Here is a 24,245-nt window from a genome sequence, read left to right on the forward strand (position 1 = left end):
TCATACTTTTGTATAACGGGACTGACGCCCAGCTGCAACTCTTTCATCATGACTTTAACAAAATGCACCCAAAGATTCAGTGTGTAAAGAATACCACTCTGCACTCTGGCCTTTACACTCCCATTTTTTGATTTGGAAATTTCGTTACAGGACAGTAAAGATCACTTTAACATATTTAGGAAACCAACTATGACTAGTTCTATTATTCATTGCTCGTCAGTTCATCCGAAGTGGTAAACAAAAGCAGCTCTTCATGTTATGTTTTACTGTGCGACTAGAGCCCCTCTCCCAAAACAAAACTATCAGTGTGAGTTGGATACCATTAAATTCACAGCACATTCTAATGGCTACCAGCCAAATGTTGTCGATGTTCTTCATCAGCAAATGCAGTCAATAGTAGTTTCCAATGATTTGTAGGGGATTACCCTGTCATCTACTATTAATGGTAACTCTACAAAAAAATTTTTTTGTAGGATCCATATGTAGGTGTTATATCTGACAGGATTTGCAAAAGGTTTAGAAAAGAGGGGTTCACACCCACCTTTTACACCGTGCATGAAGTCGAGCACCTATTGAAGCACCACAAAACCAGAAAAGACAATCGCTATGCACAATCGGGCATCTGTTGCATCCAGTGTAGTGAGTGTCCTTCATCATACATAGGCCAAACTGGCCGCTCCTTTAACATACGGTTCAGAGAGCATCAGGATCTTAGCAACTCCTAATCCGCTGAAGGATCATAACAATTCAATTTCCAATATAAACACAAATTGCCGCATTCTACATATCCAACATAAGGGCCTGGTTTTAAACACTTTAGAAGAAATAGAAATCATCCGCAGCATTTGCCGTGATCCGTCTGGCAGTTTGAAGGAGCAAACTGCACTTAAGTACACAGTTCTGCTGAAAAACTTTTCTTTTTTGAATCAGCATCGAGCCTCATTTCCTTCACTCTCTGGTTTCCGATTATTGTACGCTATACATGTATTTTTTTACTGGGCCAATGTTTTCCGCCATTATTTTTGTGGGTCTGTTTCCTATAGTGAGATCTTCAAGCTCCACTCAGTTCATCTTAGATAGCTTTAAAATTGTCCTCTTTTAATAGAAGTTTGCATGTTTTCTATTTTGTCCTATGACTGTGGCGCACTATTGTGCTGCATCACTATTTGTGTCCTCACTAGTTTAAAATTTACATCTTTCATGATGTAAAATGCGTCTCAGGTCTTATCTCATGTAACCATTGATTAGTTGTTGACTTTTAGTCAGCAGGTTTTAAACTGACCCCACTTTTAATGTGTCCTTTTAGTGCTATTGCTGCTAGCTGTTAATTGGCACAATAGTTTGACAGTGTGAACTATTAAGGTTTCACTACTTTCCCCTTTGGTTGGTAGAGAGATGCTTGTAAACAGGAGTGGCACAAGTACGTTCTTTTAACTGATGACCTGTGGCGTGTTGTTCGACGTCGCCACATATATATCCCCACTAAATTAAAAACTTGCATGCCACTCGTGTAAAGGGAAAAGCATCACTGCGTTTTACGATTTGTACATAAATTTTATGCTGCAGCTTCCACTCAGTTTTACTACAGTTCTGTACTGCCCTGTACAACATGTTCCTTTACCACACACAATGCACTTTTAACAGTTTTCATGTTAACTTTTTATGTAATGTTTCTTTTTCTTATTCTTCATTTTAAATGTAAATCATTAATTCAAATTGTGAACAGCTGGGCTAGTGGCCCCGCGTTGTTCTGTCCGTCAACAGATGGCAGTACTTTTGCCTCTCTGGTTATCAGTTTGCTTCCTCCTACGCGTCCGCTACTCCATGCTCTGTGCTCATTGGTAGCACACTATGTCTTGTATAAGTCCACCATGGCGCTCGGGGTCACAGCAGCAAGTGTAAGTGTCCTGGTATTCTTTGCATATTTCTTTACCCAGGCAATCGTCAGTAGTACTGTGTTGTGTCACTTTGGCATTGACTTAGGTTTCGCAGCACCTATCCCGACCGGCAGTTTTCTAATGTTTTTAAACTTTTGTTTTTTATTTGTATAGCTGCCAGTACAACTTATCTCTCATCTCTTGCTATTTTCAGGACGACACCTGAAGATGGGCATATAAGAGCCCAATACCTGTTGCGGATGTTCTTCCAACAGGATTGTTAGCTGTACGCGGACAAGTAAAAAAAATTCCTGGATTTTTCCCGGATTTCCCTGTTACAAATACACTTCCTCCCGGGTGAAAACAAAATTTTTCTGTTTCAAGTGACAGTATACTTTTCCTCAGACCTGTAAAACTTTTTAATCCTTTGACTGGTTATGTTATGGTTTTATACACTGACATAGAATTTCACAGCACTTTAGAAAAACCTCGGAGAAAAAAAACACGTTTTGGAAAGATGTCTGATGTGCAGCAGTATGTACACTGCATATTTTTGTATTACGAAAGTACAAATTCTAGTCCCAACAAACACCGCATCTTACTTTCCGAAGCATTGAAATTGAGACTGCAGTGCACTTTTGTACGTCAGTCATAGTTCATGTCATGTGATCTCGCCAGCCAATGACAGCGGTTATTCAGTGCATAGGACACGTGATGTAGTCAGCCAATAGATACATCACTGTTAAGTAGCACGAACACACGAATAGGAAAAGTTAATGGTTTAAATTAAATACATAGTGTTGCTACAAGAAAAGAAAAGCTTTCACATATAGTATTGATCTATAAGATTAATAAGCTGCAAGAGAAGCTAAGCTTTCACATATAGTGTTGATTCTTTTTGCGTGCATTACGCTTTAAGATACGTCACACAAATAAGCCAGTAAAACTTTTAACAATGACATAAATGTCTGATCTTCTGGGCTCAAATTTCTTCTAAATGGTCGTCCTCAAAGAGTTGATTTTTAAACAGGAGTCAAACGCTCTGGGTTTAAGAGACTTCTTGTACATTCACGCACATAGTTCATCTTGCATAAAAGGAAATTTACTTTGAAAGTAACACTTTTCAAACAACCATTTGCAATTTTCTCCCGCAACTTGTTAGAAGTAGGTTCGTTTCAGCAGTTGGCAGAGATCACCACATAACAGGCATCACCATGCTTGCACAGCTACGATGACGCAGGAAGCCCGTATGTTCGTACGTGTAAAACATTAAAAGATCATACATTATGTCATAAAAGAAACAAGACATTAGAGGATACTCAAAGAGCATCAGAATACTAAAATTCATAATTCAGCTTAAAGTACACATTCATATCTCCAGATCCAGATGAAAATTTTCTTGGAGTACCAGTACTGTATTATCTCACGTTTGGTTCTTTCTTCTGGCATAATCCCATATGTTCTAGAAGATGTAAAAGTGCACTTGAAATGCAGCGGACAGTTGAAACTAGCCAATAGTGTGGAATTATACTCTTCATTTTAAATAAATTGAGAGCCTCAGTGGAAATGACTAATGGAAGGCAAATCTCTTTAGCAAAGCGACAAAAATAACTTCATTGTTCTGCAAAGCGATTAATGCTCGACTGTCAGAAAGGAGGAAATAAAATGAAACCTGTAACTAATAGCACATTTTAGCCTTCCATAATTATGTGAATGTATTTTAATTCACTTGATAGCTCCCGGCCACAGAAATCCGTTTTGTTTTCATTTGATGTGAGAGCAATAAACGAAGAGGAAACAGCAAAATCACTAAACGTAAATGGGGGTCACATGGAGACTACCCACCTCTCCACTACAACTCAGACTTCCCTGTGCTCAGCCCTGGATCTACACTATTTCATAACTGGGGCAATAATAGATAGTGGCGACCCCGCCCTCGAGTGTTTGAGGAAGGATGCCAAAAATTTTAAAAAAATCGACTTTTCAAAAATCATTTTTTAGTCCACATCTTTCTGAAGAGTATGATACATAAAACATAAGTGATCGAGGAAATGTAAGACATGTTATTTGGTCTTAAGTGTGCCAAAGTGCAGTGCCATGCCTCTTCACACAGCGTTCTTCAATCGCCATCACTATATTTCGCTCCGTGGAATTCAAACATGTTATATTTTGTAATTGATGCCATCAAACTATGACAGTGGAAATTAAAATGTCCTGTAGTGCCTCTCCTGCTCCCAGTCGGCTGGTCTGACGTCCTGCCCTCCCCCCCCCCCCCCTCTCCTTTTTTTTTAAAAGAGAAAGACAAAATGCAATTAATACTGGATGGGATTATTTGTAATCGGGAGAACAACAGCTCTTCAGAAAATTTGCACTTTTTATTGCCTATTAGCCAATAACTTTCAGTTTGTACGACATAAAATTAAATACAGGATACATAAAACCAGAAAAGATAAGAGACAAGCAATACAGTACACATTTCTTCAATCCTGAAGTCCTAGCATTATTTTCTCTCTAATCTTGCAACAGCTTTAGATGGCATGCTTTCCTTTCTGGGAGAGAATCTATTACCTCACCAAAGTTCATCAAACGTTTAGCTGCACGAAAAAACGAAATGTCACTGAACTGGCCTTACTAGTGTAGCAGTCTGGCCAAAACTTTTCTGTCAAAATTTCATCTTCGAGGATACACCGAGAAGATAATATGTAATATTTCTTACGTCTTATTCCTGTTACTCATTTATTTCCACTCTGGATCTAAGGATTTAGCTAGTAATTGTAACAACGCTGTGATCATTCGCAAACCCAGTCAACCATACAAACAGCGACTGGCATTCACCCGTTCGACTTATTCCACACAGCTTGTATAACCCCATCCCCTTCTGTCTGCAGGAAAGTTTATTTCTAAATGCGACAGGGATTCCCCTAGCAGAGACATCACACACACTATTCAAAAATCAACTTATGATTCATTCAGAAATCAACTTAGAATGTTTTAAAAATGTTCAAAAACCAACAGGGATGCGTTTCAAAATCATATGAATAATTGGTAGACCAATGTGCACTGGGTGCTAGGCGCTTTGTGAAACAAGGTTTTACAGCTAGCTGCCACACTCCTGTAGCCATATGTGGCAGAAGGCACTAGTCTACAAGACTCAACTGCGCATGCGCATAAGCTCGCAACTGCTCAAATGAATCTAATGTAAACAGTCGTGATGTCATGCTCATCAGAGGCAATTTGTTGTTATGAAGCATTCCATAGTCTTTCTAAAGCATTTGACACTTGCTGTTGGCTGACACTTGTATGACCACTGTTTTGTTGTTGTATATGGCGCATTTCCTTTGCAACTTAAGTTTTGTTTTTTTTTTTTTATTTTATTTTTTCTTTCATTCATGTTTTATTGCTGCTGTATTATTCTGTAGTAGCGAGATACAATAATATCCTTTGTTAGAGTATTGGTTCTTACCAGTCAAAGTTACAAAAATTTAACTGAAAACTACAACAATAAAAATTTTTCGGAATTCTAAAAAATTCCTGGGTTTTCTCGTTTTTCTCCCAAATGAAAAAATTCCCGGGGTATTTCCGGATTTCCCGGTTGTCCCGGATCGTATACACCCTGTAACTACTAGACCATGAGCTGCAGATTTTTTGCATGTAACAGGATAACAGCTTTGTAGAAATACTTTACCACATCATTATAAATAATGACCATTGTGAAATCTCACCAATAATCAAGTACAGACACTTAGCAAAATTTCCTTGTTGAGGTGCGATTGCATGTTACTTACTTTTCACTATGTTTCAGACTGTACATTTCGATGTATGAAATGTAGTCGAAGGTTCAAATAAGGGTTTTAGTCTTTGAAAGACACTGATTTCTCTCCTGTTTATTATTAACTGGATGTGAGGTAAAAGTCTGAGTACTGCATTCTGTTCATATTGGTGGTGGACACCATCAGCTGCAGAACAACTGTTGGCTTTCGCTATCCACAGCCATTTCATTGTTGTCATAGTTGTATCTGGGCTTCCAGTGAACAAGCAACTAATCGCTTTGTGCATTTTTATTGGCAACATTGACAACAATAGTGCCATTGAATGCCTTGGTTTCATCCTATTAATGAAATAATATAATTGTTCAATGCTTTTCAGCTCCTGTTTGAAGAACTAAGGAACAACAAAGACAATTTTTTAAAAAAATAATATGCATGTCTATCACAAGTTTTTATGAGCAACATTGTCATTTGAAGAAACATCTACAAAATCTTTGATTAAATGCAGTACATACCACAGTTCATTAAAAAGGAAGAATTATTGCTTTCACAAGATATATACCGAACCTGCATGTAGGAAAAAGCTTTATGTACTACACAAACTAATGCATAGACTAAGTTAATGAACATGTAACTGCCTTTTTATCCCAATTCCAGGGCCTAAAATTATTCATTAAGAGCTGTACACATTTCTCTCCAGGAAATTGTAGCCACCGTGTGATCTTTGTATATGGCTGTAGGCTTATCCGACAGCACAGGCCTTCCCTTAATGCTCCTGTGTTGATATCAACATTTAATTTCCCAGAAAAGTACCATTCACACATTAAAGAATGCAAGTAGTAGTGCAGCTTGTTGCTCAACAACTGCTCACTATATCCAGCTTTCACCACATCGTTTGAAGACCGTTGCTGCCTCACAAAGGCCTCCAACACAACAGGAAGACAGCAGTTTTGCTGTACGATGGCTGGGCTCTTGCAATGGAGAAGCATGGTTACAGGTAGTTGTCAGACATGCATTTGCTGTGGTCTGTCAAGACATTCATTTGCTGTGTTCTGTCCACTTGGCACAGTGTGTGAAAACCCACATTTAATGTTGCGGATTATCAAAACCCCAGTGTTAGGAAGGTATGTCTTTTGTTTAGTTTTAAAGTCGAGTGATAAGTTAAGAAGCAAAATTACATGACTTACCAAAGTTGTACCATGAAGTTCTTCTTTTATCTGTCCACTACCGAATTCTTGTTTAAGTGTGGCTTTTGTTGATGCATAAAGCATCTTCTGGCGGATAGGAGAGTTGTCTGGTGACCAGCTAATAAGTAACCATTCATAGCCAGATGTATTTTTTGAGTCCAACCTATAAATAGAAAGTTTGTAACATAAACCACTCCACTCCTCTTAACATTTCTATTAAACGTTAACCTATTCCAAAAATTCTGCAGTGAAGTTCAGGAACACAAATAAACCCCTAAGCCACCAAGGCTTATAAAACATCATACACAACTACATTAATCACTGTAACAGATTTCAAACCAGACATACAACCTCTGACAATATCTTCATTAGTACTTACAGTACTTCCACTGCAAGTAGGTTCAACATGTATTTTCATTGTCATAAACCTAATATAACAATATGAGTCAGTCTTGTCTAATAAAGACTTGCTGTGCATGATATTCAAATTAATTGCAGATGTACAGTTTAGTCTTTCTGACTACATTCAGAATTCAATGTTGAAATCTTACATCTTCTCATCATGGGACAAAAATTTGCACCAATCATTTCTGAAGCAATTTTTTTTTGTTGTTATTTTCGTTTTCATGTTGAGAGATGATGATGATGATGATGACGATGATGATGATCATACATTCACACTGCTCTTGGATGTTTTCTAGTGTAATTTGCCCACAGAGCATTTCGTCCTCACCTTGGTCTTTTTTTACCTTATCCAGCAAAAATTGCCTTTGCATGTCTACCACCCATTTACCTGGCTACTTGTCCTGTCCACATATTTCATTTTCATTACATTGTAATTATATTCTTCACTCCAGTCTGTTCCTTCATTCACTTGTTTGTCCCCCCCCCCCCTTCTCACTCTCAACCTGCACCTCTCCGTTGTTGATGAGTTAACACCTAAGTTAGGGTCTCCTGAGTAGCAGAGAATGGTGTGAAATCCGCAAGTAATGTAAAATACCATTTTGTCTGTAGATCTCAGAACAATTCTTTTGCATGTTTCCACTCATCAAAATGTCGAGCCACTGATTACAGATATTTTTTCTGTCAAGAGTTATAAAGTGACAAAAATCACAAAATCTAATATATTATTTTAGATTTCAATATTATGTTGCGTGTGTATTACATCACTTGAGAGAGCGAAGGCAATGGCAGAGGCATCTGGCAAGAACAACAGGAACACGGACCACGGATGCTGTTGGATGTCACTGTGAAGGAGGTCCTTATTGTTACAACTTTTGCAAAGAATAAAAGCGCTGCTACTGTGTTCATTTAAGTGCCTGCGTGAGATTGTTCATGGGAATTAATCCTGAGACAGTACATCTAGCACAGTGTTGTTTTGTATTCTGGAGTTTTATGTTAAAACACAGTTAAGTACACGAAGGATGCGTGCTTCGAATTCCGGACGTTGACATGGATGTCTAATTTGTTAAACATTTTGCAAAGTAATAATGGGAAAGTTGAATACTTTTATAGGTGTGAGAGTGGTGGAGCTGTATATGATTTGCTCCAGTTTACGATTGATTGGTTGATCCATTCATTCATTCATTCATTCACTGAGCGGGGTTTTGAGAAAGGGTCCACTAAAATGGGATCAGAGGAGTGAAACTATAAAACCAGGAAATTAAAACACACACAGTAGAAGGCATAAAAGGTAGACCAAATATAAAAACTGGAAAAACAGAGGGATAAAAGAGCAGTCTTTGCACGAGGGAGTGATCATGGTCACGGGCCCCAGACAGAGAAAACATGAAGAGAGGCCGCAACCACAACCATCCTGCCCCTGTTCCAGGAGTAGAGCAAAATTTTGTATCTGAAAATAAACACCACTTTCATGGAGGAAACCATCTGCAAATTGTCTGATAATATTAAAGGTAAGAGATCTGGAAGACTATACAAACACATAGTAAGATGAGCCAAAAGTGGACATTCCATCAATATATGGGATACCATCAGTCTGTCTCCACAACCACACTATTGCAGTGGATAGTTAGCAGAAGAAAACAATGGGTGAGCATGGCATAACAAATGTGTAGATCGCATAAGACAGCGGGCTCCTTCCGAGAGGAGCAGAAGGAAGAGCACCAAACCGCATTAGCCGCCTTGATTGTACGGTGTTTATTATTGAGAGCAGTAGCACACCAGATGTCATTTAAGTTTTAGGCAAAAAGAGATTTGACATACATTTGCATAGCTGCAGCTGCAATCATGAAAGGGAGTGGGGATCAGTATCTGCTTCTTTAGCCAAGTTCTAGTTTACGTTTTATTCCTTCAGAGTAGGAAGTGTAGGTTGGAGATGGCTAAAGAATTATAGGGCTTGATTTTTACTGACTCGGCACCAAGCCAACAAGTGCAATAATTTTGAAGAATAAAATAAACAGTTATATACCACCAATACATCTATTTACCTTTAATAATAGAACTCAGCATCGATGAGACTTCTAATGATTTTGGTTCGTACGAAAATGCATTCTACTTGCGTATTTCATAAAAGAAGTAATAACACACCCAAATGATTTATGTTAGTGGTATTTAATGATTATGATTAAACAACTGTATGTTTAATAATGGTGAAATTTAAGACCCTTAGGAAACTTCCATTTTAACCAGCTCCATTTATACTGAGTGTCCTGGAAGTATCAGATCTCACTTTTTAAAAATACAGGGTGGTTATAATTAAACTTCCCCCCTTGAACCATGCACCTCACCGTCAGTGGGGTGGCTTGCGTTTCTCAGCAGTTCAGATAGCCATACTGTAGGTGCAACCACAATAGAGGGGTACCTGTTGGGAGGCCACGCATACATGGGTCCTGAAGAGGATCAACAGCCTTTTCAGTAGTTGCAGGGGTAGCAGTCTGGATGATTTACTGATCTAGCTTCGCAACATTAACCAAAACTGCCTTGCTGCACTGTTAATGCAAACGACTGACGGCAAAAGGAAACTACAGTCATCCCGATGGCATGTAGCTCTATTGTATGATTAGGGCATCATCTTGGGTAAAATATTCCAGAGGTAAAATAGTCCACCCATTCGAATCTTTGGGTAGGGACTATCTGTTAAGGATATAGTCATGAGGAGAAACAAAACTTGTGTTCGGCAGGTCAGAGTGGAATGTTAGATCCTTTAATTGGGAAGGTAGATTAGAAAATTTAAAAAGGGAAATGGAAAGATATAGTGAGATTTCTACGTCTATACTCTGCAAACTACCTTGAGGTGAATGGCACAGGGTATGTCCCATAGAACCAGTTATTAGGGTTTCTTCCTGTTTGATTCATGTATGGACTGTGGGAAGAATGAGTCTGAATACCTTTGTGCATGCAGTAATTATTCTAATCTTGCCCTTATGATTCCTATGTGATACCAGGATTGCCACAAGTTTTCCCAAGTGAAATTACCTGATATTTCCCCAATTTCCAGACAAGTTTTAGGATTTCTTCCTGACAAATTTTGAGATCTCAAGGGTAAGTTAAAACATAAGTTAAAACAAAAGAGACTTCTGTATTTCTAAATGTGTGAGAAAAAATCTTAAGTATTAACATAAACATCTTTTGTAATGAACTGTTTTTAGATGGAGAAAGCAAGCCAAACGGCATATATGTTTTATTAAGACCACTGATATTTGATTTAAATAAAGCATAACACATTTGATGACAAAAATACACATTTTGTTGGAATCGCAACACTGCTTTCAGAAATAACCTCAGAAAAAAGTAGGCCTCTTGAGAGAAATGTATAAGGTGGGGAAGAGTTGTGTAAACCAACACTATAGGTGACTGCCAATAAAATAATGGTTCTACTATGTTTGTTATTGTCAGTTATTGTCCACAGTGTTATATCTATTATTCTACAGGTATTGCATGATTTTTCTTTCAAGAAATACGTTACTACATACTGTACAAACTGCCAGAGACTGCCACAATTATTTTCTTCTTATTATTGTCCATACCTTCTAATATATAAACTACTTTTGAAGTGCTAAAACGTACTAGAATAAATAAAATGTCTGTAAAATGTTGCACTGTACAATGTACTTGTGGTGAGCCAGTCACGATTCCTGAAATCCATCGCCCATGGCCTCTAGCCTGCCAAGGAGCACCACAATGCTGGGTCCGTGGATAAACCATGAAAATCCTCCACATTACGCCACACACAGACAGACCCAGCCTGCAGGCAGATCAGTGAGATTAGATCCGACAGGCAGGACCTGCACATTAGGTGGAACCTACGGGCTTCAAATCAGCAAGCCCGATCCGTTAAAGAGATACCCACAGAAATGGCCTGTGGTTTCGTGTGAACAGCTATTCACGTGTCACAGACACCATATTGATGAAACGAGCCCACACTGATCGCCCATGCAACAGATACCTTTGACAAATACTCTGTGAACCAATACCAATGAGGTTACATAGCAACTCACCATAAAGATGATCGCTGAGCCACAGACAGGCACATAGAAAACACAATCACACTCTCAAGACTAAAGTTTTGGCCATAGCCTTTGGCAGAAAATGAGAGTGCACACACAATCACTCAGTCACAACTCACGCACAGATGAGCATTGTCTTCGTCCGCTGCATCAACAAGCTCTGAGAATCAGATCCAAACAAACCACTCCTCAGCCCCCTCCATCTGCCTCTCATTGGCAGCTGCTAAGCTAGCAACAAGTAGTGGTGGCAGCACTGACTGCAAGCTGAGAGGAAGGTTGAGAAGGGGAGATGCAGTAAGAATAAGAGTAGGGAAGCGGCACACATACTCAGCTGTGCCCAACCAGTGACGAAGCATGACATCTCATTAAACAAACAATTTCATGCTACTGAGACAAAAAAAAAGAGATTTTTCCAGTGTTTTTTCCCTAAATTTCCCTGTTACATTTGAAATTCCCTGATTTCTAGAATTTGTGGCAACCCTGGATACGTAGGGGGTTGTAGCATATCCCCTAAAGCAATCATTTAAAACCGCTTCTTGAAACTTTGTTAATAGACTTTCTTGGGATAGTTTATGTCTGTCTTCAAGTCTGCCAGTTCAGTTTCTTAAATATTTCTATGACACTCTTCCATGGATTAAACAAACCTGTGACCATTCGTCCTGCCCTTCTATGTATATGGACAATATCCTCTATTAGTCAAATCTGGTACGGGTCCCACACATTTGAGCAATATTCTAGAACCAATGGCACAAGCGATTTGTAAGCAATCTTTTTCCCAGTATTCTAGCAATAAACCTGCTTTACCAATAACTTAACCTATGTGATCATTCCACTTCATTTCATATCCCTACACAGTGTTACACCCAGGTATTGGAGTTGAGCGATTCCAACAGTGACTCACTATTATTATAGTTACAGAATACTACTTGTTTTGTTTTGTGAAGTGCAAAAGTTTACACTTCTGGAAATTTATAGCAAGTTGCCAACTATGCGCCATGTTGAAATATTATCAAGATCTGACTGAATATTTACGCAGCTTCTTTCAGATAGTACTTCATCACAGACAACTGCATCATCTATTAAAAGCCTGATTTTACTATTAATATTCACTGCAAGGTCGTTTATACAATATGAACAGCAAGGGTCCCAACACACTTCCCTTGGGGCACACCTAAAGTTATCTCTACATCTGATGATGACTTTCCATCCAAAACAACATGCTGTGTCCTCCCAACCAAAAAGTCTTCAATCCAGTCACAAATTTCACTTGATACCCTATACAATCATATTTATGACACTAAGTGTAGGTGCGGTACTGAGTCACTTGCTTTTCAGAACTCAAGAAACACTACATCTAACTGGTTGTCTTGATCCTAAGCTTTCAGTATGTCATGTAGGAAAAGAGCGAGCTGGATTTCACATGATTGATGTTTCCGAAATCCATGCTCGCCTTAGCTGAGGTGATCATTCTGTTCAAGATACCTCACTATGTTTGCCCTCAGAACATGTTCTAAGATTCTACAACAAATCAATGTCAAGGATATTGGATGGTAGTTTTGTGGATCCCTTCTACTACCATTCTTGAAGAGGGAGTGACTTGTGCTTTTCTCCAAGAACTGGGCACTGTTTTTTGTTCAAGGGATCTACAATAGATTATAGTTAGACAAGGGGCTAACTCAGCCAAAATTCAGTATAGAATCTGACAGGTATTCCATTGGGGCTTGGAGCTTTGTTCGATTTTAACAATTTTTCTGTTGTTTCTAAACACCACTGCCACTAATACTATTTTCTTCATCTTTCCAGTGGTACAAGGATTAAATTGGTGCAGTTCTCCTGGGCTTTCCTTTGTAAAGGAACGTTTCAGTTTTTGCTTTGCTATCATCAGTTTCAGTTCCGGTCTCATTCACTAGGGACTGCACACTAACTTTGATGTCACTAACAGCTTTTATACACAACCAGAATGTCTTTGGAGTTTGTGAAATGACATTTGACAATAGTCTGCTATGGTAGTCGCTGAGGGCATCATAGACTGCGCTCTTCACAGCCAAATCCATTTCATTCAGCATCTCTCTATCTATAGCCCCACACTTTGTTTTACAGTAATCTCTGTTTATTTACAGTGACTGTATACCAAGGAGGTTCCTTGCCACTATGAACTGTTTTACTATGTAAATATATATCCAGTGTGTGGTCTACTACTCTTTTAAGCCTGGGCCAGAGTTCCTCTACTACTCCTGACCCATGCTGAAAGTTTCAAGTTCCCCACCGAAATATAACACTACTGATTTTTTTAAATCTAGTTTACTGGACGTGTATATCTTTCTGCTTGTTTTAGTTGTCCTTTGTATTTTGGTAATCACTGTTGCCACGATCGCATCATGATCACTGATAGAAGTTTCGATGTGGATAACCTCATAGACATCAGGTCTATTTGTTGCCATTAGATCCAATATTATTTCCATCATAAGTGGAGTTACAAATTATTTGTTCTAGTTAGTTTTCAGAGAACGCATTTATCACGCCCACCACTAACAAAATTGTAATATTCTCAATTAACTGTTGGATAATTAAAGTCTCCATTGATGATAAGAGTATGATTGGGGAACTTACGTGTAAGTGAACTGAGGTTTACTCTAAAGTTTTTGGTTACATCAGGAAATGAGTCTGGTGAGCAATAGAAGGCTCCAATCATCATTTTATGCTCAGCCCCTGATACTGAGTGATGCCTAAACAGTCTCACATGCAGCTTCAATCTATATCTCAGTGGATTTGAGTTTCTTGACTACTGCAACAAATACACCACATCCACATCCTATTTGCCTATCCTTTTGATATACCCTTAAATTTTCCTCAAAAATCTCACTTCTGTCAATTTCAGGTTTCAACCAGCTTTCTGTACCTAGTATTAGTGGGCTTCACTGGTATCATGAGTGCTTCAAATTCTGGCACATTGTAGCGAATGTTTCGGCAATTTATAATTAAGATTTTAAAACTCTCGCCTGTGGGAGGCATTTCTTTCGATCTTACGCTGATGCTTTTGGATTTACTACAGCTACTGTTATCTTGATTGAATGGGGAGCTGCCTAATCTAAAAAACCTTGTGAGCAACCTACACACCTTCAGCTACCTGAGTAGCAGCCTCTTATGTGTAGTGCACACCTGACCTATTTAGGGGGACCCTACAGCTCTCAACCCTATGATGCAGGTCTGGAAGAGACAGCCTATGTCACAGAAACTTCGAAGTATCTGGTTCGGTCCTTGAGACAATGCTCCAAATCTGTTAGCTTCATTGGCACTCCATGCACAAGACTGGTCTTCTGCACCTTCTCTGCCAGATGCTGGAATATCCAAGAATGACCTTGGAGCCTGGATGATGAGCACCATTTGTTCCAACATGTGCCACAATTTGCTGTTGGTTGCACCCTGTTCCCAATGGCTGCCAGAACAGCCTCTTCAACATGTCGAATGAGGCCCCCAGACACACACACACACACACACACACACACACACACACACACACAGAGAGAGAGAGAGAGAGAGAGAGAGAGAGAGAGAGAGTGTCCTTTCCTGTCCCTTACGGACATTTCCCTAAGGGATACCATCATTTGCCGTATGTTTGAACTGCCAATGATTAATAGACCCCTACCCTTTTGTGTTTGTCTCTTCCTGACACAGCAGGTCTCCCCGAAACTGGTGAAGTAAGTCCCACTGGCTGCTTCAGTTACAGTGAAGGACGGCATCTCAAACTTGTAGGTTAAGGGGATCGGTACGCTACCCTGAGTCCTCCCTGGTCCCCATCCACCATGTACAGGACACCTATGTCGACCATTGACATGCCACTCGCAGTCAAGTGGACAGCTAATGACAGATTGTGTACTTTCTGCAGAGGATAGTATAGGAGAGGATAGTACTCGAGGTACCTCTGATAGAATTATCACAGGTACACGACTCTTGGAAGCTCTTCCAACACCCCTATTCACAGAATTCAGGGCAATTTACAGCTGCTTATGACAGTCAACCAACTCATTCCATGTTTGAGAACAGCATTCATAGTGGGGCTGCATTTTGACTTTAAATTAAACCTGCCAATTATCTTTTAATCTGTTGAGATAGAAAGCTGCTGATTCGCTATAAGAATTGAATTGGATATAAAAAACAAGATTTTTAATAAGGCAACACACAAACCTGTGTTAAAAATTACTAGTTTTCTAAAACGTTTTGATGTTCATTGTAGTTGTTAGCAAACTCGAAAACAGAGTCAATTTACGATAAATGCAAATAATATCTAGGGCTACTCCCCTTTAAGGATAAACTAGATACAACAACAGGTTAGCTACAAATTCTCGTACAGTAAATAAATCACAAATGCTGATTTGTTACAAATTGCTCATACATTATGTAAAGGTCAATGGAGGCTTCCAAAAATTCTCAAAAATTTATGTTCATTTGCTTCGATATACAATGACATTCAGGGGTGACATATACTTTGGCTTAACTGTGAACCACAAATGCTGATTTGCTATGAATTAAATTACATATCCAAAACACAAGAACCACTAACTTATGAAAATATAATTTTGTAAGCATTCGAAAATTCTGAAACTAATCTATTTCTCATGTATTTGTACAACAAAATTAGAGAAAGATTGTTTTAAATGAGGATAGGCCTACTGTCCTCAAAAAATTTAAAAGAGCACAATTTAGTTTAAGCTTACAATTGACGATAACAGTGCTAGTTTATCACGGCACTCGCGAATGTTCGGAATATCACAATACAAAAGAGTACAGATACAATCAAAGAAAGATTACACAGAAGAAGCGACACGAACAATAAAATATGTGAATCCAGAACTTTAAACCGTCAAACTGTCTTGTACATGCAGTCTCACACAAGGGAAAATTCCCTATATATAAAAACAAAGATGATGTGACTTACCAAATGAAAGTGCTGGCAGGTCGACAGACACACAAACATACACACAAAATTCAAGCTTTCGCAACAAACTGTTGCCTCATCAGGAAAGAGGGAAGGAGAGGGAAAGACGAAAGGATGTGGCTTTTAAGGGAGAGGGTAAGGAGTCATTCCAATCCCGGGAGCGGAAAGACTTACCTTAGGGGGAAAAAAGGACGGGTATACACTCGCACACACACACACATATCCATCCACACATATACAGACACAAGCAGACATATTTGTCACTTAGCTGATTCCGTGCACACTTCTACAATGGTGTGCCAAAGAAGAACACTGCACTGGAGCACTGGAGTGTTAGTTTATCTCTATCAAAACTGCTAAAATGTGTAGCACCAACAAACCATGTCTTCTACCTTTAGCAGCTAACAACACGATGTGAACAGATACAGAGGGAATTAGTGAATTTCGGTGACAGGAGGCACAGGACTTCTGGTCAGGTATATACAGGGATAGAAATACAAAAATCAAATAGAGGTAATAAAGGAGTACGTTTAATAATGAAGGAGAAAATAGGAATGTGAGCAAGCTACTACAAACAGCACAGCGAACACATATTTGTAGCCAAGACAGGCACAAAGCCAACACCTACCAACTACCGCAACCTCATATGCCAACTAGCTCTGCAGATAATGAGATTGAAGAATGATGGGATAAAAGAAATTATTCAGATAGTTAAGGGAGATGAAAATTTAATTGTGACTGAGGAATGGAATACGATAGAAGGAAAGTAGGGAAACGAAGAGAAGGAGAAATGGTAGATGAATATGAACTGGGCAAAAGGAATGAAAGAGGAAGCCACCTGATAGAAATCTGCACACAGAATTATTAAATCAGCGCTAACACTTGGCTTAAGAAGCATAAAAGAAGGTTGCATACATGAAAAAGACCTGGAGACATCAGAAGATATCAGATTGATTATTTAATGTTAAGACAGAGATTTTGAAGCTAGATTTCTAATTGCACCATATTTCCAGGGGCCAATATGGACCCTGACCACAATTTATTGGTTATGAATGGTAGATTGAAACTGAAGAAACTGCAAAAAGGTAGAAAATTAAGCAGATGAGATCTGGAAAAGTTGAAAAGAACCAAAGGTTCTTGGGAGTTTCAAAGGAGGCTCTAGGCAACCACTGACAATAACAGGGGAAAGGAAGACAGTGGAAGATGAATGGATAGCCTTTAGAGATGAAACAGTGAAGGCAACAGAGGATCAAACAGGTAAAAAGACAAGGCCTAACAGAGATAATCATACAATACAGGAGATACTGAATTTGACTGATGAAAGGAGAAAATATAAAAATGCAGCAAAGAAAGCAGACGAAATGGAATGCAAATGTCTAAAAAGTGAGATTTATAGGAAGTGCAAAATGGCTAAACAGGAGTGGCTAGACGGCAAATTTAAGGATTTAGAAGCGTATTTCACTAGGGGATGGATAGATGCTGCCTACAGGAAAATGAAAGAAGCTTTAGGAGAAAAGAAAAGCAGCTTTAAGAATATCAAGAGCCCAGATAGAAAACCGGTCCTTAGCAAAGAAGGGAAAGCCAAAAGTTGGAAGTAGTATATAGAGGGTCTACACAAGGGACATGAAGATGCAGATGAAGATGAGATGGGAGATATGTTACTTTAAGAAGAATTTTACAGAGCACTGAAAGACGCAATTCAAAACAAAGCCCCGGGAGTAGACAACATTCCGTCAGAGCTACCGACAGCTTTGGGAAAGCCAGCAACAACAAAACTCTTCCGTCTGGTGTGCAAGATGTATGAGACAGGCAAAATACCCTCAGACTTCAAGAAGAATATGATAATTCCAGTTCCAAAGAAAGCAGTTGCTGACAGCTGTGAAAATTATCAAACTATCAGTTAACTTGTTCACAGTTGCAGGATACTTACCTGAATTCTTTACAGAAGAACAGAAAAAGATTAGTTTGGGGTTCAGAAAAACAGGAGCATGCCAGGCAATACTGACCGTATGACTTATTTTAGAAGATAAGTATAGGAAAGGCAAACCTACATTTACAGCATTTGTAGACTTGGAGAGAGCTTTTGACAATGTTGACTGGAATACTCTCTTTGAAATTCTGAAGGTAGCAGGAGTAAAATACATGGAACAAAAGGCTATTTACAACTTACACAGCCATCAGACAGCAGTCATATGAGTTGAAGGGCATGAAAGGGAAGATGTGCTTGAGAAGGGAGTGAAACAGGGTTGTAGGGTTGTAGCCTATCCCCAATGATATTCGATCTGTACATTGAGTAAGCACCTAAAGGAAACTAAAGAAAAAATTGGAACAGAAATTAAAGTCCAGGAAGAAAAAATAAAAACTTTTAGGTTTGCCGATGACATTGTAATTCTGTCAGATACAGCAAAGGGCTTGGCAGAAATGAAATGGACAGTGTCTTGAATGGACCATATAAGACAAACATCAACCAAAGCAATACAGGAGTAATGGAGTGTAGTAAAATTAAATCAGGAGTTTGTACGGAAATTGGATTAGGTAATGAGATACTTTAAGTAGTAGATGAATTTTGCTAATTGGGCAGCAAAATAACTAATGATGGCCAAAGTAGAGAGGATATAAAATGTAGACTGGCAATTGCAGGTAAAGCTTTCCTGAAGCAGATGAATTTGTTAACATCAAATATAGACTTAAGTGTTAGGAATTCTTTTCTTGTGGAGTACTTGCCCAGACTGCAGACATGTATTGAGCTGAAACATGGACGATAAATAGTTAAGACAAGAAGAGAATAGAAGCTTTTGAATTGTGGTGCTATAGCAGAATGCTGGAGATTAGATGGGTGTATCACGTAATAACTGAAGAGGTACTGAACAGAATTGGGGAGAAAAGAAATTTGTGGCACACTGCAACTAAAAGAAGGAATCGGTTGACAGGATGCACTCTGAGATATTAAGAGATTGATTGTTTGAGGAGGGTTAAGGGACTAAACGGCAAGGTCTTCAGACCCGTGATTCCAATGTTACTTGTGGAAGAGAGAGGGCCCACTTAAGTCAGAGGAGTCAAACTATAAAACAAGGAAGTTAAAAAACACACAGTATAAGGCATAAAAGGTTAGACCAAATCTAAAAACTGAAAAAACAGAGGTATAAAAGAGTGGTGTTTGCATGGGGGGTCGATCATGGGTACCAGACCGAGAAAACATGAAGAGAGGCCCCAACCACAATCACCCTGCCCCTGCTCCAGAAGTAAAGCAAAACCTTATACCTGAAAATAAAAACTTTCAAGGAGGAAACTGAGGACCAGTTCAACCATCCGTGAATCATCTGCTAATATTAAAGATAACTTGGAAGAATACACAAATAAATAGTACAAAGGGCCAAAAGAAGAGGACCTTCCACCAACATATGGGATACTGCCAGTCTGGTTCCACAACCACATTGTAGGTGTGGCTCGCTAGGCAAGGGAAAACAATGGGTGAGCCTAGCATGAGCATTGCGTTGACGGCATGACAGTGGAGTGGAAGGAAGACTGCCAAACCACAGTAGTCTCCTTGATTGTGCAAGAGTTTATTACTGAGGGCAGTAGTGCACCAAATGTCATTCCACTTTTGCGCAAAAAAAGATGTGACGTACATCGGCATAGCTGCAGCTGGAATCATGAAAGGAAACAGGGAGTAAGTATCTGCTTCCCTAGATAAACTGTCTGCCAGTTCATTCCCTGAGATACCCATATGACTTGGGACCCAGAGAAAGACAACTGGGCAGGTGGCATGGCCAAGGGCAGAGAGGTGGTCATGTATAGCAGAGACCAAAGGGTGGTAAAAGTAGCATTGGTGAATAGCCTGCAGGCTGCTCATTCAGTCAGTACATATGAAACACTGTGGAGGGAGGCCTGAGTAACAAAATGGAGGGCCTGTTAATGGCTAGCAGCTCTCCTGTGAACACACTAAATGATCCCGGCAATAAATGGTGTTCTAAGCCAGTAGGAGATGTCAAAGCATATCCTAACTTATCCATTGTCTTAGAACCATCAGTGCAGAAGATGGTAGCACCCTAGAACTCTGCAAGGACTGAACATACAAGACACCAGAAGACCATAGGGGTCACAGAGACCTTAGGACCCTGGAACAGATCAGTCCTAATCCGTAGTATAGGCACCATCAATGAGAGGGGGGAGGAAATACACGGGGCACATTCCAGGGAGTGGGGATGGAGATCCCAACAGAGGGAAGTAAGACGCATTCCAAGCGGCAACCCCCCTGTGGGCTGTCAGGAGAGAGACATCCCCGTTTGCACAGAGGGCAGGGTACATGGGATGGTCAGGGAACTGGCGAATGGCAATTGCATAAGAAACCAGGAGTTGGCTCTGGTGCATCTGTAGAGGGTGAATCCTTGCTTCTGCAAGGAGACTTGACGGCATTAGTGTGAAAGGCACCAACAGCCAGATGCACCCCACAATGGTGAACAGGGTCCCGTGTTTTCAGAGTGGAAGGAGCCACTGACCATAAATCTTACCACCATAACATAGTCTGGACAAGATCAAAGCACAGTAAAGATGGAGAAGAGTAGCACAGTTTGTACCCCATGATGTATGGGCCAGGACGTGGAGAGCATTAAGCTTCCGCAGGCACGTAGTCTTCAGGTGGCGAATATGGGGCACCTATGTCAGCATTTTATCAAAAATAAGGTCCAAGAAGACATGAAGGGGTCATCAATTTAGAATTGAAGGGAAACAGGGGGGTAAAAATTGTAAATGGAGACCAAGAGATGAATACAGTAAGCAGATTCAGAAGGCTGTAGGTTGCCATAGTTATTCAGAGATGATGAAGCTTGCAGCTGTATCAAGTCAGTCTTCAGACTGAAGACCATAACAACAACAACAGCAGCAGCAGCAGCAGCAGCAGCAGCTGCAACAACAACAACAACAACAACAACAATAATAATTAAACTTCCGCTACTTGATAGGGGCCCCTTGAAAAAATGAGTGATTAAAGGACAATGAAACTTTGTGGAAAAATTTGTAAAGACATGGGGAAGAGAAATAATAAATTAGGTTATTTTGGTGGCCACATAGTTTGGAACAATTGGATAATGATTCAGTTTTCTCCAGATTTATTACTGAGTAACCTCACAAGCAATGTGAGGTGGTGTTCCTTCATGCATCAAAACAATTGAGTCCAAAATACCCCTCTCCCATGGAACAGGTATCACATGTTGGCAAAACAGATCACAGTAATGTATGCCATTCATATGGCACGGGCTTTGTCCTTGGTCTTGGGAACAGATTTCCTCCTGCTTCGCCATACCAGTACCTGTGCCTAAATGCATGTCATGACACTAACACTACTAACAATGCAAAACCTGCGGCACACTATCTGAAAAGTGGGGTACCCATATGGTAAATAGTTTTCTGACTACAACGGGCTCAAGTCAAAAAGTATCTGATGCTATCCTGAAGTAGTCTAAGCAAAGCTGTAGCACTGGTCCATATGTTTTTTTAGCATATAACATTTAACACATTCTGAGGTGATGTCTTGTTTCTCATAGGATGTCGGTACACATTTTGATGAAACTTGTTCTAAGCTTTTGACTCAATGATACCTGCCAAACTGATATTTCATTCTCACTGTTCCATTCAATAAATTGTTCATGACCTGAAAATGGTACACTGTGCCAAATTCACTTCTTAAAACAATCTGTTCCTTTGCCAGATTGAAATGCCATGTGTTTTCTATGCAGTTGCTGATAATTTTAATGACTATGTAGTGGTTCTTGATTATTTGGAGCAAAATGTAAAATTTTATACATTCAACTGTTGTTTACCATATCTAAAACTAGAATATAAACACACCAGACAAATAATCAATACCGATTACATTTATTGTGAGTGACTGTCACAAAATACAATAAAATTCAAATTTACTGATTATCAACAGTTTTAGATTCAGAAAAAATACACTGTTTCAATTCACTAGTTACCTAAATACTTTTAAGTATGCAACAAAAATGTCCACAGGCAAAGAGAAACAGAATATTTTGTTAAAATAAGGAGATTCTCTTAGCTTCCATTAATTGTTTATCTTTCTATGTTTTCTAAGCTAGAATTACTAGCCTTACAACACAATCCACAGATCTGGATTTGCATTAATTAGAGGTCTGTACCTCAGTTAGAAAATACGGGACCCTTATAGGATCACACTGTTGTCTACCTGCCAGCCTGTGAAGACACTTTTTTCTCAGGAATGGAAATAGGTATCAAGTTGAGATTTATGTCAGTTACTAAGGTCTAAAGTCCCTTGCCTGTGGGGAAAAAAAATTTAAGCTTCTGAGCCAAAGTAATCAAAAGATTTATGTCACATATTTAAACTCTTGTGAACTCACTCATCAAAACCTATAGGGTACTTTCTGTTCACTTAGAACAAGGAATTTTACAAGAAGCAAAGATTCATAGTACAGGGGAAAAGAGCTGGAAATTGTTAATTTGTACTTGTATCGCATAAAAAAAATATTTTTTTGCCATCTGTTGTCCATCTGTCAGTCTGTCCATCTGTTAATACCCCCTTTTCTCAGGAATGGGTAGACTCAAAGTTGCAATTTATGTCACACACTAAGGTTTACAGCCCCTTGGAAGTGTAAAAAATTTGAGCTTCTAAGTCGATGCAACCAAAATATGCAGCCAGATATGTCAAATATTTTGATACTCACTAGCTCCCACATCAAAGTCTACAGATGAACTACATATATACATGCCAGACCTGGTGGCCTAGTGAAAAAAACGTGTGCCTGGTAACTGAGGTCTTGGGATCAAATCTGGGTCAGACCACAGATTTTTTCACCCTTCATTTTAACCGAACCTTCACCTCTCAATGCTGTGAGGAGTTGCCATAAACAACACTTCATTTTAAGTCCACATTAAACAGTAGGCTCCCTTTCCTCTACCAGATAACTGCAGTAGGTTAGGGATACACAAGTCACCAAACTGGCATTCAAAATATAAGACTCTCACAATGTCACTGAGCCATACAATATTATTATCACCGCCACCACCACCACCACCACCATCTATAGAAATAATTAAGTTTGTACAGAACACTCTGAGTGAGAGTCACACTTGCACTTGTCTGGATTTTAACACAATCCACAATATAAATACAAGATTGGCAAATATTTTAAATCTGCAGCCGGCCACTTGCACGTTGTTTCCTTTCAATAATGACGATTTTGCACTGTGAAACAACTTGGAATGTGCTCTGTATCACTGCATTGCCCAGCATAAAATTCTCCTCCAACATGCCCATAGTTCTGGCATTATCCTAAACGTTATAGGTGGGTTGTTAAAGAAGTTTTTATTCAAACTTATGAATAATTTTACGTACTTGGCCCAGGGGATGAAAGACTGCTGCACTCACTGAGACGAGGACAGACACCTGTTGGGATGTTTGGAAGACATTCTGAACCAGACAGGAGTTTGGATAATTCCTCTGCTAATAGCCTTAAGGGACTCCCACAAAGCCTGGGCATAGTATGGAATTTCGAAAAGTTTTCACTGAATGAAGTATCTAGTGGATTTCTTGTGCAGTTCCAACAACAAGGGGACCCAGAAGTTAATGATTACATAAAAGAGATGGAGGTGGAAGAAACTGACCTGCCAATGTTTATTAAAGTAAAAATAGACAATACTCTTTCCAGAATTTTTGATTCTGGAGCAAATTTCTTTGAACTGTTGCACTGCGTAGTTTCCTTTGTTACGAAGTTGCAAAGAGTCAGTAGGAGGAACACTTTATTTGCCAGTAATGGTGCAATTACAGTGTACATTACAGACGCATATATCACAGTACAGACATGCTTTTGTGAAATCTTGCTGTTATGTAAGCAGCAGTGGATTGTTAGATTTGGTGACATCCAATCTAATCCCCCGGTGATCCCATTAGATGATTTAAATATGAAATGAATATTTATTGAAGATCAAAGAGTGCAGAATAAATAAAGAAAGCATAGATTCAATATGCAAAAATG

At 39.3% G+C, this 24,245-nt stretch overlaps 1 protein-coding gene across 1 annotated transcript in view; it reads right to left on the bottom strand.

The window, feature by feature from the left end:
- Positions 1-24,245, bottom strand: part of LOC126470649 (twinfilin) — an 80,971-nt gene that overhangs the window by 38,811 nt on the left and 17,915 nt on the right. Inside the window, exon 4 of the mRNA XM_050098636.1 lies at positions 6,832-6,994. Coding sequence (XP_049954593.1) covers positions 6,832-6,994 — 163 coding nt within the window. The remainder of the gene's footprint in view (positions 1-6,831; positions 6,995-24,245) is intronic.

Source organism: Schistocerca serialis, chromosome 1 (genome assembly GCF_023864345.2).
Source record: "Schistocerca serialis cubense isolate TAMUIC-IGC-003099 chromosome 1, iqSchSeri2.2, whole genome shotgun sequence".
Taxonomy (NCBI): Eukaryota; Metazoa; Arthropoda; class Insecta; order Orthoptera; family Acrididae; genus Schistocerca; species Schistocerca serialis.